The sequence below is a fragment of the Colletotrichum karsti genome (genome assembly GCF_011947395.1).
Source record: "Colletotrichum karsti strain CkLH20 chromosome Unknown Scaffold22, whole genome shotgun sequence".
NCBI classification, from domain to species: domain Eukaryota; kingdom Fungi; phylum Ascomycota; class Sordariomycetes; order Glomerellales; family Glomerellaceae; genus Colletotrichum; species Colletotrichum karsti.
In genome coordinates this window covers 295,458-311,286 of record NW_024065922.1, presented here as the reverse complement: position 1 = coordinate 311,286, position 15,829 = coordinate 295,458, and the positions used below count along the sequence as shown (strand labels likewise).

The 15,829-nt window shown below is 56.8% G+C and overlaps 7 protein-coding genes across 7 annotated transcripts; 6 read left to right on the top strand and 1 right to left on the bottom strand.

The window, feature by feature from the left end:
* Window positions 1–207: 207 nt before the first annotated feature.
* CkaCkLH20_07142 (uncharacterized protein) lies at window positions 208–2,005 on the top strand (the record flags this gene model as incomplete). The annotated part of the gene is made up of 4 exons (XM_038889859.1): window positions 208–605; window positions 661–702; window positions 754–1,804; window positions 1,862–2,005. 4 exons carry the CDS (start codon window positions 208–210, stop codon window positions 2,003–2,005), a joined length of 1,635 nt encoding a protein of 544 aa, XP_038744783.1.
* A 350-nt stretch (window positions 2,006–2,355) lies between these two features.
* Window positions 2,356–2,745, bottom strand: CkaCkLH20_07141 (uncharacterized protein; the record flags this gene model as incomplete). Its single annotated transcript, XM_038889858.1, has 1 exon — window positions 2,356–2,745. One exon carries the CDS (start codon window positions 2,743–2,745, stop codon window positions 2,356–2,358), a length of 390 nt encoding a protein of 129 aa, XP_038744782.1.
* Window positions 2,746–3,864: 1,119 nt separating this feature from the next.
* CkaCkLH20_07140 (uncharacterized protein) lies at window positions 3,865–4,953 on the top strand (the record flags this gene model as incomplete). The annotated part of the gene is made up of 2 exons (XM_038889857.1): window positions 3,865–4,150; window positions 4,211–4,953. The coding sequence occupies 2 exons, from the start codon at window positions 3,865–3,867 to the stop codon at window positions 4,951–4,953; spliced, it is 1,029 nt and encodes a 342-aa protein (XP_038744781.1).
* Window positions 4,954–6,203: 1,250 nt separating this feature from the next.
* On the top strand, window positions 6,204–8,067 carry CkaCkLH20_07139 (thiamine pyrophosphate enzyme; the record flags this gene model as incomplete). The annotated part of the gene is made up of 3 exons (XM_038889856.1): window positions 6,204–6,368; window positions 6,422–7,754; window positions 7,808–8,067. The coding sequence occupies 3 exons, from the start codon at window positions 6,204–6,206 to the stop codon at window positions 8,065–8,067; spliced, it is 1,758 nt and encodes a 585-aa protein (XP_038744780.1).
* A 2,965-nt stretch (window positions 8,068–11,032) lies between these two features.
* CkaCkLH20_07138 (cyclin) lies at window positions 11,033–12,076 on the top strand (the record flags this gene model as incomplete). Its single annotated transcript, XM_038889855.1, has 1 exon — window positions 11,033–12,076. One exon carries the CDS (start codon window positions 11,033–11,035, stop codon window positions 12,074–12,076), a length of 1,044 nt encoding a protein of 347 aa, XP_038744779.1.
* A 931-nt stretch (window positions 12,077–13,007) lies between these two features.
* On the top strand, window positions 13,008–13,963 carry CkaCkLH20_07137 (uncharacterized protein; the record flags this gene model as incomplete). Its single annotated transcript, XM_038889854.1, has 3 exons — window positions 13,008–13,319; window positions 13,372–13,807; window positions 13,860–13,963. The coding sequence occupies 3 exons, from the start codon at window positions 13,008–13,010 to the stop codon at window positions 13,961–13,963; spliced, it is 852 nt and encodes a 283-aa protein (XP_038744778.1).
* A 669-nt stretch (window positions 13,964–14,632) lies between these two features.
* CkaCkLH20_07136 (uncharacterized protein) lies at window positions 14,633–15,580 on the top strand (the record flags this gene model as incomplete). The annotated part of the gene is made up of 1 exon (XM_038889853.1): window positions 14,633–15,580. One exon carries the CDS (start codon window positions 14,633–14,635, stop codon window positions 15,578–15,580), a length of 948 nt encoding a protein of 315 aa, XP_038744777.1.
* Between the last annotated feature and the right edge of the window lie 249 nt (window positions 15,581–15,829).

Below are 15,829 nucleotides of genomic sequence, written 5' to 3'. Positions count from 1 at the left end.
GTTTTGGCATATGCGTGTTTCTTGTCACCGGGCAGTAAACAAGATGCTGTAAGGACTGGGCTGTGCTACATGCACATCATTCCATCAGCTCGTCCTAAAGGGTCTTGAGATTCGAGATTGCACATGTATATAAAGCTCTGCGATGTCACCACGAAGGAAATCCCCGAATACCAGTCCATCATCACAAACATTCAACGTTCAGCAGCCATGAAGCCACAAAACGTTTTTCTCAGCCACGCCCTTTTCGGGTCCGCCAGCGCCCTGTCACTGCCCAATAGTGCACATGCCATCTTGAGCAGAGACGTCAGCAACTCCTCAACTCCAACAAACAAGTCTCTTTCATGGGCAGAATGTAACTTGGACTTTGGCGCCGCCAATAACGCCATTGTCGACGCCCTGCCTGAGAAGCCCGAGTGCGCCAAGCTTGAAGTCCCGCTGGACTACACAAGCTTGAGTTCCGGAGAGACTATCGAACTTCAACTGATCAGGTTCAAAGCCAACAAAGAGCCATACAAAGGCAGCATCATCTACAACCCCGGTGGGCCTGGAGGGTCCGGTGTTGAGAGAACCATAGTGTCACCTGCTGGGGGTCTACAAATGAGAGAGTAGGGCTACCGCCCTTTGTGGTGACTAGTAATACATGTGCTGATTCAAATGCAGTATCGTTGGAGGACAGTACGATATTGTCTCATTCGATCCAAGGTATGGCGAACTTCGATCTGGATTCCTTCAAATTTGCTGACGAAGATACAGGGGTGTCGGAAGAACGATTCCATTCGCGTGCAACATCACGGCGACGGAGACAGCACCTACCCTCGCTCGCCGCGAATTCAACACACTGCCGCAGGCAAACATATGGGCCTACTTCAACGAATTCGTCTTGGGCGCCGCGGAAGCGATCGCCGACGCCTGCTTCCGTGACCAAGCCAAGTACGGGCGCTTCATCGGCACGGCATTCGGAGCCAGGGACTTGATCTCCATCGCCGACGCCCTCGACCAGGGCCCGAAGGTGAACTACTGGGGGACTTCCTACGGAACCGTTCTCGGACAAGTCTTCACCTCCATGTTTCCCGAGCGCGTCGGGCGCGTCCTGCTCGATGCCAACCTTCTCGCCGAGGACTATGCCAGTACCACTTGGATAACCGCCCAACGCGACGTGGAACGGGCCCTTCACAAACTGTTTGACGGGTGCGTCGAGGCCGGTCCTGGGACCTGTGTGCTGGCCAACCACACCGGCACCAACACCACCGGAGATAGTTTGATGTCGGCACTCGACGAAGCCATTCAAGAGAAGCTCGACGATGACACCGAGGGTGAGGATTTTGGACTTCTCTATGTCCTCCCTTTCAAAGTCGCAATCGTAGGGGAACTCTACGGTCCCGCGACCTACTTCGACGCCATCGAGAGAGTCAACCACGTACTCACGGGGAACTGGACGGCGGCGGTCACTCCGACACCTAACATGTTGGCATCCGAATGGAACCAAGGAGAGCACGCCATGTTGGGAATCTCGTGCGCCGACTCGTCCTTCCGCGCCGAGAACCGCGACGACTTCTATTCCGTCTACCAAGCCCGCCTGGCGCAGGGTTCCTTCGCGGACTCGGTCCCCGACCGGCTCTACTGCGGCCGTTGGCGCTTCAGCTCCGCCGAACAGATCGACCTCAACGCTCTGAGAAACGTCAAGACCAGCTATCCGGTCCTCGTCGTCAACGGTCACTACGACCCGGGCACCTCGGAGAGCTCTGCGTGGGAGGTGTCCGCGAGACTCCGCAACAGTCGGATGGTTGTTCACATGGGCGTCGGTGTAAGTATCTTCTCGTGAGATTGGCTGGTGAGACCGAAGCTGACTGCTGTCATGTAGCACGGGTTTAGAAACCACCCTTCCAAGTGCACAAACGATGTCGTCCGCGACTACTTCGCCGACGGCAAACTGCCGGAGGTGGGAACCGTTTGCGAACCAGACAAGAGTGCATTCGAAGTCGCCATTGAGTTGAAGGAAAAGTGAAGTGAGGCCGGCTAAAGAGGATGAGGACGAAAGTCCTATAGCGTAAGGGCGTTCGCACCACTATTGACATTTTCGGACGTTTGGTTCCAGATACTGTAGCTACTAGAGAGCTCACATAGTCAATTTCAGTCTGTGTTAATTAGGATGTTGTCTTCTCTCAATTTCCCAGAGCTATCTTCGCCATGGTTGAGAATGGGTTAACCAAGAACTCGAGTATCTAAGGGCTTCATGCTGTGATTTCACGTCGGCACCAGTCGCAGAAGTAGTATATGGAATGCACCGTCAATAACCACATGACGCTATGTGAGCACGGCAACCGACCATACCTCACCATTTGATTCCACGCCATCTCAATACATCAACCTCCAGCCCGCAAAGAGCGCACAGAGCGCACCGCTCCCCAGATGCACGTAACTCTTGCTCCTCAGCTCCTTGCCCCCCATGCTGCGGACAACCCACCAGTCGACCAGCCCGACCAGCGCCGTCGTGGCCCACAACATCGTCACCGCGTCCTCGTTGCCGCTGCCCTCCTGATACGTCTCCAACGCGACGAACAGGAGCCCGGTCGCCAGGTCGCGCCCGGCCTTGGCGTAGCTGAAGGGGTCCGCCTGCGCGGAGAGCGGCCGCTGGATGCCGAAGGCGTCGTAGACGGCCAGGGGCTTGATGAAGCCGAGGAGGCCGACGAAGGTCAGGCCCGTGCCGAGGATGTAGTTCGGGAGGGGGGAGAACGGGGACAGCATGTTTGGTGATTGGTTTTGCGCTCTGATTGTATACGTGTGGGAGTCTTTGCTGTTGTTGATTCTCTTGTTGCTTCAATTGAATCGGGCGGATGAGGATACCTGACTAGAAATCAGTCCAGTTAATCGCGGAAGAGGGGAAGTTGGTTTAAGTAGGTGCTCGTAAACAATCGTTCATCTGAACCTCGTGAGGAGACGGTCATGCGGTGGACGCGCCCGGCCTGCCGCACCGGCGGACTCGAGCTTCCCAAGGATGTGTTTGATGCAGCACTCCGATGCGAGGGCGGCTTCAGATCAGACGGGGGTCCGGGACCTGAAAATCCATCCTCATCTGCGCGGTGAGAGGTTGCGTTGAAAGCCAACGTCGTCGTACGTGGAGAGAAATCTTGAGCGCGATGCATCAACTGGATGAACGAGCAGTTGCGCAGGTGACGGCTTGGCGTCAAGCGGGAGGCCGCGGTGTTCGGCTTCAGCCACGAGCGCCGTCATCCGATGATTTTGACTTCTAAACGGAGGTTATGCCATGTTTCCCAAATCGGCATGAACGTTGTCGCTGAATCTTCGACTGTCTTAGTTCTCTTAACTCTTAGAATTAATATATTTCGTTTCCCATCCATCAATATAAGCGCCACGATCTAGACTCCGGGCCTCCGGGTGAAAGCACCGAGCCGGACCCGGGATGCCCCACCCGTCCCGGACATGTCTCCCGTCCGATTCGGGATGCTTGCCACCAGAAACCGATCCAGTCACAGTCAGAAACAGGTGAGAAATATAGACAAGCTCAGACAAACATATTGCGAAAATAACAATGCCACATCTCAGAAAGCAGAATTGCATCATTAGCAAAGCCAACACGAGAACTTCCTGCAGGACGATTAGCGCTGCATCGCTCCTGGCCTAGCGCGCGATAAGCCCCGGAGCTAGCCCAAAATCCCCCCCAAACCAGGATCCCGATCCTCCAAATCCCATCGCCACGCCCCAAAATATTCTCGCGATGGCCTCCTTTTCCCCTCCGTCATGCGCGATGCGCGTCTCTTCACTTGTTCAGTAGCCACCCCGCGTCGCCATTTCACTCGTTTTACTCTATCCCAGGCGATCGCAAGCGCGAAGAGGATAAGAAACATGCTCCCCACCACCATCGCGCTCCTCGCCGTCGCGGCCACCACGGTCACCGCCCTCAACGTCACGGTCCCCTCGACAATCTCCGCGGGCGTCGAGACGGAAATCGCAATCGGCTTCGACTTCTGGAAGCAGCCCTTCGTCTACGAGAAGACTGCGGCCTACGGCTTCTTCGAGGACACCACGGCCGTGTGCAGGAACCCCGTCGACGAGGAGGTCGGGTGCGGGCATGATGCGCTCTACACGCATTACCAGCTGTTTCTCTGGACGGATGAGTGGATGTATACATGTCAGTTATGCCATTTCCCCCCTTTTCGACCTCAAATGTGCTGATTGGGCTGTTGTGCAGGTTATCTCAGCGGTTTAATCCCCGTCGGAACGACAAACCCCAAGGTCACGATCCCGAAAGACCTCGGTCCGTCCGAAAAGTACAAAATCACGGCGATGGAGTTCAACCAGACGCGACCCCAAACGAATTTCTACGGCGTCGAGAGCTCGAACTCCTTCACGCTGGTTGACACGGACATATCGGAGTGGACGACGTGGGAGCACTACGGGGGCTGGCTGAAGCCGTGGTATTCGCTGCCCTGCTCCTCGTACGCCTGCTACCGCACTTGCGGGCTCAAATTCTCCGACGGCAAGGGCAACGCGAGGCAGGGCACCGCCGCGGGGCTGTTCAATTGCCTCAACCAGTGCCCGGGCATCCGCGCGGACTGGAACGATTCGGACAACCAATGGAGCTGGTATAAGGCGTTCGACGGACACGATTGGTCCGGGAAGTCGACGGCGGTCACGACCAGCACTGCGAGTGCCATCACTTCGTCGGGCTGGGGTCAGCAGACGATCGATGTTCGGGAGACGACGTTGTTCGGCACGCCGACCGCGGGGCCGACGTATGCCATGCCGACGAGCGCGGGGAGGACGGCGGCGACTACTACGGCGGCTTCGAAGGGGAGGAGGAGGGCGGAGCCGGTCGGGGCGCGGAGCGGCGGAGGTGGAATTCTCACGACGGTGGTTATTTGCTTGGTGTTTTTCGGCGTGGGGACGTTGATCGGGTGGATTTGGCCGGATGGGTTGAAATCGTCGTGGTAGTTGACGGTGATATTTCCGATGGTAATGTCACGAGATATCCAAATCTCACGGGATTCCAAACCCGACCTCGCGTTGCTGTTGATAATGGCGTGCCGTACCACATCAGCTGTCTGCCTCTTTGGGCATCCCGAGGTGAACTTGGAGAGCCTGAGCGGATCCCATTAGCTAAGAGCTAGATAAGACCGTCTGCACCCCGCACGACCTGGACGCATCAGCTGGATGATGGATCCCCCCAGGAACACCCGGACGCGCTTTGTTGCGGGGACGGGTGAGACCGACGTGTTGTCCAGACGGCAATTCTCGGCCCAGAGCGGCTGATGTGGTGACTCTGGCTCTTGAATTGATACAAGGTCTCTGAAAGAAACCGGACTGAAAGTCGAGTCTGAAGTTTCATGAAGTTGAAGAAGAGGGATGTCTTGACTGTAACGCTTCCAAGAGACTGTTAAATGTAAACCAAGTCCTCTTACACCATGCCCGCTGCCCGCTTATCTGCAGGTGAAGTCAACAACTGCAGTGAGCCGATCCCAAGCGCCCTATGAAACCCGTCCCTGGACCGATTGCGGGGTTGGCTGGCCGCAGGGCGCGATGCTCCCTACACTTGCTGGCCATCTGGGCTGGGGAATTGGGGAACAAGCTTAAGCCGGCCGCCGGTCTGTGAAATCATCCTAGTCGGAGGTATAAGTTGTCTTTGTCGCCCGTCACGAGGAATGCGAACCTAATTTGACTTCAGTCATCTCATCGAGTCCAAAAAAGAACTTCCTTTTTGTTCCTTTTCTGTCAACCTTCTTCGGAAAGCACGTCATCACCATTGGCGGAGGAAAAGGTAATCATAACGTGCCCCCCATTCGCCAAGCCTGTCGAGGTGGTTGATAACGCTGTCGAGTAACACTCGCGGTCATCAGCTATTGATACCCCGCTCCCCTCCCTTCCTGTGTGTATTGCCGCCCTTCACCATGCCTTTTCGACATTTGCCGGCGCCCATGGCGAGCTGCCTGCGCCGTGTCGGGCCTGCAGGTGGGAGAGCAGGGGGAATAGCCCGGTTCAAGCAGACGCTGGCTGCCGGCCCAGCCGTTGTCGGCCATGCTCGTCAGATTGCCGGATTCTCATCCGCGGCCCCACTGAATCGAGGTGGGGGATCAACATCGTCGGCCTTTGATGCTCGTATAAAGCCCGCCCCCCGGCCTGTGGTTGAGGACGAGTACAAGGCCACCATCGAGCAAGCTCGGAATCTCTCATCCAAATCAGCCGAGATGTATACCGCGTCGTTTGCTTTCTTCGAGGCGCTATGGGACGCCGGCGTCACCCACTGCTTCGTGAACCTGGGGTCGGACCACCCCAGCATCATCGAGGCCATGGTTAAGGGTCAGAGGGAGAGGAAGGGAAACTTTCCCAGAATCATCACGTGCCCCAATGAAGTAAACTTCCCCATCACTCCTGTGTCGAGACAGCCGTACTGACGACTGGCCAGATGGTGGCCATGTCCATGGCTGACGGCTATGCTCGTCTGACCGGGAAGCCGCAATGTGTCATCGTTCACGTCGATGTTGGCACGCAAGGCCTGGGCGCCGCAGTACATAACTCGTCATGCGGCCGCGCACCGGTTCTCGTATTCGCCGGTCTCTCCCCTTTCACGCTTGAAGGTGAACTGCGAGGTAGCCGCACCGAGTATATCCACTGGATTCAGGACGTCCCAGACCAAAAGCAGATTGTGGCTCAATACACCCGTTACTCGGGCGAACTCAAGACAGGGACCAACGTAAAGCAGATGGTCAACCGCGCCCTTCAGTTTTCGAGGTCGGATCCTCAAGGGCCCGTCTACCTTTGCGGTGCTAGAGAGGTGATGGAGGCCGAGATTGAGCCATACAGCATCAACCAGGATGAATGGGACCCCGTTGAACTCGGTGGTCTGCCCAAGAACGCCGTGAATAAGATTTCCGAGGCTTTGGCCGGTGCCAAGGAGCCTCTCATCATCACTGGATACGGTGGTAGGAACCACGACTTCCCCGGAGCGCTGGTCGAGCTTGCCAACACGGTCAAGGGTCTGCGAGTTGTCGACACGGGCGGTAGCGACATGTGCTTCCCGGCCGACCACCCGGCCTGGTTAGGCCTACGGTTCGGCATCGACGACGCCGTCAAGACTGCTGATGTCATTGTGGTGCTGGACTGTGATGTGCCGTGGATCAACACTCTCTGCCATCCGTCAAAGGAGGCGAAGGTGTTCCACATTGATGTCGACCCTTTGAAGCAGCAGATGCCCGTTTTCTACATCAAGGCGCAATCAAGATACCGTGCCAACAGTCTCTTGTCAGTCGAGCAGATTACCGCCCATCTCAAGTCGGAGCACTCTGCGCAGCTGCAATCCGACGAGGCCAAGCAGCAAGAAGCCAAGCGCAGTGAGTCTTATAAGGCTCTCCTGAGCAAGATCGAAGAGAAGACGAAGCCTCAATGGAATGGCGAATTCGGCACGGGTCACCTCTCCCGGACTTTGAGAAAGCTCTGTCCCCAGGACACGATCTGGGCAATTGAGGCCGTAACGAATACCGTCTTTGTCGCCGATAACCTGCAGGCGACTCTGCCTGGATCGTGGATCAACTGTGGTGGTGGTGGCCTTGGCTGGTCTGGCGGTGGTGCGCTGGGCATCAAGCTGGCAACCGACTATGAGCACGGCGGTACGAATAAGGGCAAGTTTGTCGTACAGATCGTGGGCGATGGCACATTCCTCTTCTCGGTGCCGGGTAGCGTTCACTGGATCGCAAAGCGGTACGATATCCCGGTGCTGACCATCATTTTGAATAACAAGGGTAAGTGGTCCTCGGAAAGGCGGAGATTTGAAGTCTTTAGCTGACATGGCCAGGTTGGAACGCGCCTCGTCGCTCGTTGCTCCTCGTGCACCCCGACGGTGAGGGGTCCAAGGCGTCCAACGAGGAAATCAACATCTCGTTCGACCCGTCACCAGACTATGCGGGTATCGCGAAGGCGGCGGCAGGCGGCGACCTGTTTGCTGCGCGGGTGGACAACGCGGCGGATCTTGAGGGAATGCTCAAGAAGGCGATTGAGACCGTGCAGGGAGGCCAGACAGCAGTGCTGGATATCAAGGTGGCCATGGGATGCTGAGCCGCGATAAGGCAAGAGATGCGAGGCCCAAAGCAGCCGGAGCCGCATGTCGTCGTTCAGACTGGTGTGACCTGGTGCAGTCGTTGAAGCGAGGCGAAAGAGATGCGATGACTCGCTGTGCTACGCAAGGGGATGTAGAAGCGCCGTAGACGTGGATGTAGAAGACCGAATGTAGGAAGAACCCGGTAGAGTAGAGTCACCGGACTTGGATAGGATACGATGGCATATGCTTCCCAGTCTGATAAAACATGGGTGACCCTGGCGTGAAAGTTTGTATCGCTGCCGAAGAAATCGGTTGGAATGTCGGAAGCGCGTCCCCGGCGTCGAAAATCCACGGCGGCTGCGGAGTAGAAATATTCCAAGATTGCTTTTAGCTGCCGGCGGATATTAGACGCGGACAGAAAGCCACTTTCGGGTTGGCGAGAATGAGATGGCAACGGGTGTTTCCTTGGTGGGCTTAAAGAGGCCGGGTGGCTGAAGTCAGACCTTCCAGACCTTCTTTAGTTCCGTACCTTACCCAGCGGGTAGATCTCACCGAAAAGTCGGCAGCAGGAGGCATTCCGATGTGGTGTGTTGGCTGACGGCAGACGCTGTGATGGCAGTGGGGATCGTGACCAGGTGCAGCAAGCTGAGGTGGTGTGGTGTGGTGGTGGTGGTGTGGTAATGAGAATGGTAGTCGTGATGGTTATCTGGTCTCGTCTGTGAAGAACAATCCTTTGGAACCTACCTACGGATAGAACTGCAGTGTATTTGCCGTACGTATTGACCGTGGGGGTTCATCGTTATGCAGAATCTCTGGCCTGAAAAAATAAAAGTAAGAATACCCGAAGATTCCATCGGCAACGGAAAAGAAGCAGAGGCCAAAATGAGGATTGGCTGGGTTGGAGAGCTGCCTGCATCAAATCTGGTCATTTGACGATAAAAAAGACCCTTAAACCCCACCATCGTCGTCCGAGGAAGGCAAGGCCACCCCGCGATGCCTGCCAGTGGCACCTGCTCTAAAATAACGGGGTGGGTCATGCACTGGCCACTGCAATGTCCGTGCCGTGCGACCCCTGCTTTTCCATCGCTGAGGGGAAAGTGCAAACCTCGTGGAAATGGAGCTTGAGATTGGGCAAAATGGGCATTTCCCGTTCCTATCGGCCCTTGAAGCCCCCAAAACACCAGCTGATATGGCCAGGGAAACCCCTCATGTACACGACTTATGTTTGGGTGTAACTGCTGGGGTCGCAAGGCGACTAAAGCCGCGGCTCAAGGTCATTCCTGCCTTTTGATGGTGATTACCTCTAATGTGGTAGAAAGACCGGGGGAAGGAGGAAGGAACGTAAAGAAAACGGTAGGAAGGAACGACAGGAAGAAATCAAAACAAGGTAGGATGCTCAAGAGGAAGGACCCTTCTCTTCTCGTCTTCCATCAGGTTCACATTCTTCACGCTCTTTCCTCGGATTGCCTGACCCCTCCTACCGCCGGGCCCACGGCTCTCCACTCCGCTCGCCTCACAGGCACTTCCTTCCTCCACAGCCAGCGATATCCCCTCTTCCCGGAAATTTCTCCAAAAATCTCGGTCGTGATATAATTCTGCTACCCTCCTCCGTCTCCCATCCATTTGCTCTCTTCAACGTCACCCGGCGACGACAAGACACCAACAAACCTCTCGTCCGCCGCTTCTTGTCTAGACTTACGCAATATTATACCAACATTCATCATACCCAAGGCAACCTGCATCGCTACTGATACCTAGTCAGTCGCCCCGGCATCCACGAAGACGACGGGACCATCCCACTGTCCACGCCGACGCCGACTCCGAATCCCCTGCATTGTGCCCCCGTCCGCCGCTCGCTCGCCTGCTTTTGCTTCGTGCCTCCGACGGCCACGGCCAGGTCCGCAACAGCTGGACGGGCGTCGTCCAACGCCACCGAAATCGTGTTGTTCTGTCTTCATCCCGTCCCTGCAGACGACTTGTAGGCGATCCAGTCTGCTCCAAGAATTCGTCTCGCCTCCTCCAGCGCGGTCTCCAACAGCTCATCACCCGTCCCGCGTCTCCGAAGCGCACCCTACACACCTATTCGTCCAGTGCTTGTGCGTTTATTGCAGCACCTTGCAGCACCTCGACTTGAGACGATCGCCGATCCCTCCACCCCGACGGGGATGCCGTGCCCTCTGCTGCTTCTTCGCCTGCCGCATGCCTGCAATTCCCCGCACTAGCTTCGAGATCAGCAGAAAGATTGTGCGCTGCCGCTGCCAGTCTTGCCATTCATTTGGGCCGAGTAGGTCGAGACCACCACCGCCAACACCACCTTCAGAGCCACCAGAACCACCAACGACGTCGCCCCAACCAAGACAACAACAGATTGACACCAGAACCACCTGCTTTGATCAGAATCCCACTCCAGACGCATCTTTCAGCCGCCAGACGCCGTCCTTCAATTCCGACCGCCTCCAAAACCCCTGGTCCTCGAACAGCCCAGAGCAACGTCGCCCGACGGGCGCCGCACTTTGCCCTACCGTTCTCCCCTCCATCTGCCGCAAGCGAACGGCCACAAGTCCATTTTTAATCGAACCACCTCTGGGTCTCCAGCTCCCGCCGTTTTCTTTTCACGAGACAATCAGTTAGCCTGTCCCAGAACGCCTCCGAAGACACGCCTTCCATAAGCCCAGCCAGAGGGTCACCTGCCCCCGCGAGATATCCCGGCTCCCGCCAAGCCGAATCAGGCCGAGGAACGACTGCGACTCTATGAGGGTAAAACTCGAGATTATGATCTTTGGCAAAAACCGCCCAACACCACACGAACCAGACAGCCCTTCCCCAAGGTGCAAACCGCGAATCTCCGTCTTCTTTTAGGGTCAGATACTTGTCACTGCCTAACCCGCATCCATCGACACACACTTCTCCCATATCGCCACTACGTCATTCGCGCCTTCCTCTAGACCTTGCTCTGATCTCCAGGAGCGAATCACGATAACCATGACGCCCAATCCAGAAGACGGCGTTACTTCGCCGCGTCCCGGGTCGGATTCGAGCGATGTACCCGAGCTTCCGCCTCCACCGAACCCTTCGTTGGACCCGGGGCTTGCCGTTGCCGCCAGCGAGAGCCCGCCGAACGTACCCGAAAACGAAGATGTGTCGAAGCTACCTCCAAGGTTGGCCATGAGGCTGCTCAGTGGCGGCATCGAGGCGCTTGTTCGCATAACGGGCGATATACCACCGACACCCCCACCGACGAGCCCGACCTTGCCTAATATGAGAGGAATGGCGGCGGAAAAGGAATTAATACGGACAAATTCAGAAAAGAACCTGGCGAGAATGCGTCAGGAAGCCGAGGCGGCCATGGCTACTGCGCACGCATCTCCATCTCCACGCCGACCTCCAATGATTTCTCACACCAGCGGTTCGAGCGTCTCGGTGACGCAGCCGATAGACGGTGTTCACTTGAGGCAGACGCAAACGCCAGCGTCTCCTGCGCCGTCAAGACCACCCGAACCCTACGTCATCGTGGGCGAGAACTCGCAGCCATTAAATGTGCAGCACAGCGCCATCACGCGCAAGTTTTATTCCAAGAAACCTCCGGCAATCAGTATCGAGGATTATCTCGGACGGATACATAAGTTCTGTCCGATGACCACGGGCGTTTACCTCGCGACCAGTCTGTACATCCACCGGCTCGCAGTCGAAGAACGAACGATACCCGTCACGAGGCGAAACGCACACCGGTTGGTGCTGGCAGGATTAAGGGTAGCCATGAAGGCGTTGGAGGACCTCAGCTACCCGCACACCAAGTTCTCTAGGGTAGGGGGTGTCAGCGAGTCCGAATTAGCTCGGCTTGAGATCAACTTTTGCTTCCTGACCAACTTCGAGCTGCAGGTGACAGAGGAAGAGCTGAAGAAACACTGGGAGGAGCTCAAAGCCGAGCAACCTAGGGGGGTTCTGCAACCAGCTATAACATCGCTGTCGTTGAATCGCAAACCGAAAGAGAAGGCACTCGCCGGGAAAGAGAACGAGCGGAACTGAAGCGATAATAGAGGCAAGGGAGCCTTTCTGTTGAATTTGCAATATTCTGGCGGCATTTGAAGGACTTGGGCGCATGATTGAATTGCATTGCGGCGGTGTACTCTGGGTGCCATACCATGCCACGACTTTGGGGCATTGCATTGGGGGAATTCGGCTGAGCATTAATAGGCGGGTTATTTGCTAAACATGTACCTCGCGAACCCATGATACCCGGCGTTGGTGTTGGAGAATATTTTCGGATGGATTATGTCGATGGCGAGAGATTATTCTTCAAAGTGGCACAATTACTTATGTGAGCAGTCCACCCACGTTCCTAAGGTAAGGTAGGTAAAGATGCCATGACGTGTGCAGCAAAGGGACAGCTCTGGTCTGGATGTGCTCTTATCGATAAACTCAATGGCGTTATCCCAACATCCACATCTTATCGAGCGCCCCGCTTGGCAGGGGAGCCTGGTGTTGTCACTGGTTGTTGGGTGCTGTCGTGGGGCCGTTGCCTGTGGAAACGAACACTGTGAACTGCCCATGTCCCACATTTCCTCGTTGCCTCAGTCGTCAATTGGAGTGGCCCGTGCTCATGAACTCAGAACTGAGGAGGAAGCTGCGGTTCAGTTCAGCGTGGTGGTGCAGGCGCGGCGCAGCTTCCTTGGCCTGAGCTTCCTTTCCCAGCTTCCCCAAACCTGGAACAGAGTTGTGTTTTCGGCTGATTTTTGCGACGTGCACCTTCTTCTCTCCCGCTTGCGGTCGATCAATTCGATCATCCTCACACTTTCCACGCTCATTTTTCGCATTTCCTTACGCGCTCGTTTCGCTGCGAATATCCTGACGATCAATTGACCGGTTTGCGACCAGACGAACCGCGCCCGAAAGAGCTCTCGATTCCACTCCTCTCACCGAAACACCCGCCACTACCGCACGATCGCAAACCGCCGCAATGGCCGACGAATTTAACCCGGACGTTGAGATTGCCGAGGAGGCTTCCGCCAACCCCGGCGGCGATGTCGAGATGGCTGAGGGCGCCGAGGGCGGTGATAATGCCAACGCCGAGGAGCTTCCCTTCCCTGAGGGCGGCGAGACCGACCCCGTCGAGCCGCGCACCACTTTCGTCAGCTACCTGTCGAGCCCGGTCGTGACCATTCTCGTTGGCGCTGCCGAAACCGAGGCCATCCTCACCGCCCATCAAGCCCTCCTCGTCCAGAGCCCATTCTTCAAGGAGGCATGCGCTCAGTTTAGCGACGACGGCAGCGTGAGTATTCTGCGCCGCGCCTTGTCTACGGTCGACTGACGAACCCCCACAGCCCCGACAGGTTGAGCTCATCGGCGAGGAGCTCGACGCCGTTGGCTGCTTCCTGGAGTACCTCTACACGGGCGAGTACTTCCCCCGCAAGGTCGCCGGCTCGCGCACCCTCGAAGTCGACCCCTCGACACCAGACGTCGACTCGGACGGCACTCAGCTGCTGAAGCACGCGCGCGTCTACACACTGGCCGAGAAGTTTGGCATGCCCGGCCTGCGCTCGCTCGCCAGCTCCAAGATCCACTGCGTCAACTCGACGGCCAAGGGCGAGATCGCCTACGCCCGCTACGTCTACGCCTACACCTCCAAGGACGATACCACCATCCGCGCACCCGTCGCCAGCTTCTGGGCCACCCGCTCGCACACCCTCCGTGCCGAGGCCGAGGAGGAGTTCCGCTCTCTGTGCTTGGAGTACCCCCAGTTCGGATACGATGTTCTTAGTACGTCTCTTGTTGTTCGCGGTTCCGCGGGCTCGGTGCTAACAGTGAACAGCTCGTGTTCTCGACGAGAAGCTCAAGAGGGAGCGCAACGAGAAGTTGCACCCTTCGTCGTCTCAGGGAAGCGCACGAAAGCGCGCTCGCCACAGCCAGATCTAAGCTGCGCGCGGAGTCGAATATGGAGAGGCGTAATTCGTGGTATCTGCGATTCTGGTTGGGACATTTTCTCGCGATACATTTTCGGCGTTTGTTGATACATACCGCCATACCCGCTTTTGTTTCGGCGACCTGAATTGCGAACATTCAACAACAGAAAGTTGCTGCTTTCCTCCCCGGCGGCAGTGTACAATGCCCGGCAGTCTGGGATTCGAACGTTTGGGAAGCTCGCAATTGGGAGGCACAGGACATTTTGCTGTGGTTGCTGTAGGAGAGCATTGTAGGCTTGTACACTATGTAACTGCGAAGTGATCCGTCTATCACAAGAGAACATTTTCTTCTGTCAGAATGAATCTCATCATCTGTACACCTTACCCCGGAAAGCCTCGGCGAGACAAGAACCTGGCGTGGTGGAGGGACGGCAGGGGAGTCCTTGGCGACCTTGGCGCGAGCTCCAATCAGCCGGCCGACGGATACCTTCTCCGCATCTTCGGAGGACGACGCTCCATTGATCTATCTGATGCGCAGTAGGAGACGTGGACGGGTATTCGGAATGAAAGTGGTCTTCAGGACACGGTATTTGAGTGGCACGTCGCCCTCGCTGACGCGACGTGACGCTGTCTTTGCTGTCCGATGTTTTTGAATTAAGTTGCGAACATTCTCGACAGCAAGATGGCCAGCTTCATCGCCAAACTCCTAGGCCTCTCAGCCTACACCGGCCTCGTCGCAGTAACCCTGCCACATCTACAAAACCTCAACATCACAAGCGCCCTCGACGTCATCCCATTCAACACCAAAAACCCACAACCCCTCACAAACGACACCCTCCCGCCGCAAGAGGACCCCCAGCTCGCGAAGTTCACCTGCCTCCCCCAAAACTACACCACCCAAATCGTCTCCCTCGACCCCCTCGTGATCTACATCCACAACTTCCTCAACCTCGACCGCGACATCCCCGCCCTCCTCGAGGCCGGCGAGCCCGCCTTCAAACCCTCCCACGTCTACAAAAACGGCCGCACCCAGGGGACCCCCGACCGCACCTCCTCGTCCGCCGGCCTGCCCCTCGACGCCCCCGTCGTGCAGTGCGTCCTCGCCCGCGCCGAGGCCTTCATGGGCACCATGCTGGCCCCCGGGCGCGACGAGATCGGCGCGCCGCAGCTGGTGCGGTACACGACCGGCCAGCGGTTCAACGTCCACCATGACTGGTACGACGACTTTCAGCCGGACGTCGCGACGCGTCGGCGGCGGCGGTGGAACCGGATCGCGAGCTTCTTTGCGATTCTGGAGGACGGGTGCACTGAGGGCGAGACGTGGTTTCCGAAGATCGAGGCGGTGGCGCCGCAGGACCTGGCCGGGGAGAGGTTGTGGAGGAGGCACGAGGACGGGGGTATCGCGTTTCGGCCGGTGAGGGGGAATGCTTTGTTCTGGGTGAATTTGTTTCCGAACGGGACGGGGGATCCGAGGACGGTGCATGCTGGGTTGCCTTTGGGGGATGGGTTGAAGACGGCGATGAATATTTGGCCGAAGAGGTTTGTCGGCCCTGAGGCTTGGGGACCCGAAGAGAAAGCGGGCGGTGGTGTTGAGGGTGTTGTTGATGATGCTGAGGTTGATCCTGTGTAGATGGTGATGGTATTGTTGGTGTTTTGGCTATGGTTTGTTTTCATGGATGCTAGACTCTTGCCATCGGCATCAGATACCAGCTCATGCGCCTTTGTTTGCGGTTTCCACACGATTCTCTATCTGTTAGAACTTGAGCTTCGCTGCTTTAATGAGTTGGTGACTTCCCTAAAAGCCCGGGTTACAACCATTACACGCGCTTTTTTAGTCAAATCAGTTAATCCTCTTTTCATCCACACACCGCCCGACTCT